This window comes from Electrona antarctica (genome assembly GCF_951216825.1).
Source record: "Electrona antarctica genome assembly, chromosome: 9".
In the NCBI taxonomy this organism is placed as follows: Eukaryota; Metazoa; Chordata; class Actinopteri; order Myctophiformes; family Myctophidae; genus Electrona; species Electrona antarctica.
In genome coordinates, this window is record NC_136790.1 from 2,766,055 (window position 1) to 2,767,561 (window position 1,507).

Sequence of the window (1,507 nt, forward strand, 5' to 3'; positions counted from 1 at the left end):
GCACAGAGATCAGCCATGGCTCCTACAATCACTTCACCAATCACCTCTTCTAAGGAGCTCCTGACTCTGAACCACAAGGTAAATTGAAGACTCAACTGAACGGACACAAAAAATATTGTTCATAATTGGTTGTTAGTTTGTTACTTGTTCAAATGAATGTTCTTCAGAATTTGGTTATTAATTATTTCTTTCTTCTTTCTGCAGATAAGAAAACCATTGGTGGAGAAGGTACGCAGAGAGCGAATCAACAGCAGCATTGAGCAGCTCAAGTCTCTCCTGGGTCCAGAGATCCTCAAACAACAAGCTGACTCCAAGCTGGAGAAAGCAGACATCCTGGAGATGACAGTTTGCTTCCTGAGACGACAGCAGCAGTATCAACCTGTCAACTCAGCTCCTGTCAATCAGGGATACTCCAGGTGTGTCCAAGAGGTGGTGCACTTCCTGTCCAAGGATGAGGTGAAGATACAGTCCCAGAGAAGACTGCTGGACCACTTCCAGAACCTGCAGTCATCCTCTGACAAGAACATGAAGGAGACATGTTTGCCTCAGCTGAGGTCTCCAGTTCAGTCCAGCATCACCAAAGAGAAGAGTCCAGTCAACATCGCCCTCTGGAGGCCCTGGTAGTAAACTACAGACTGGAACTCCAACCTGATCAACTGAGTTGACCATATTGGTCCAATATTACTATAACAGAACTGATCTATGTCATTAGGAACTACTTTTTAGTTTCATATTTAGAATGGCACGGTCTGCTGAAAACTGGACAATGTTTCTTTAATGCCAAACTCTGACAATACTTTGGCATGAACAAAATGTATGTTGCATGAATGACCGAATCAGAATAATCTGATTTTAATGCTCCAACAAGTCTATAGCTCTTGTTGTGACCTTTTTCACTGCCAGGACATTTATTTTAACGTATTGATCAAATTGATCTAAAAACTTTACTGTCCTTCTTATTTTCCATTTTGGACTATAATAATATAATCTAAGTGATTAACTAAGACTGATCTTTTGTAAGATCAAAATGTCTAATTTATCCTTTTGTTTTAAAGGAGGTGATTAAATCCATATCGTCACCATTTTCTAGTGACACTAATATTTTTCTATATTTGAAAAAACTAGAAAGATCAAATTGATCTAAAAACATGACTCTTTCTCATTGAAAAGGTTCCATTGTGGACTAGATATCATGCTTTAATCTGAATGATTAATTAAGAATGATCTGTTGTAAGATCAATATGTTAAACTACCATTTATGGGATACTTAAGCACCTACTGTCACTATTTTCCAGTGACGCCAATGTTATATTTTTATATGATGAATCTTTCTTTATGGATGTTATTGATCAATATGATTGTTAAGCATTTTGTCATCACTCTGTGATTAGCTAAACTTGATCTATTTTAAGATCTTATTTCTTAAATGTGTCTTTTATACTAAGTGCGAAGTGTTATTGTGCTCTGAACCAACTACTGTGGAATGGAGAGGGTAATGTTTACCCAA

At 37.5% G+C, this 1,507-nt stretch overlaps 1 protein-coding gene across 1 annotated transcript; it reads left to right on the top strand.

Annotated features, from left to right (window-relative positions):
* On the top strand, positions 1 to 641 carry LOC306929030 (transcription factor HES-5-like). The gene is made up of 2 exons (XM_079509369.1): positions 1 to 78; positions 205 to 641. The coding sequence occupies exons 1-2, from the start codon at positions 16 to 18 to the stop codon at positions 622 to 624; spliced, it is 483 nt and encodes a 160-aa protein (XP_079365495.1). The 5' UTR covers positions 1 to 15; the 3' UTR covers positions 625 to 641.
* Positions 642 to 1,507: the final 866 nt, after the last annotated feature.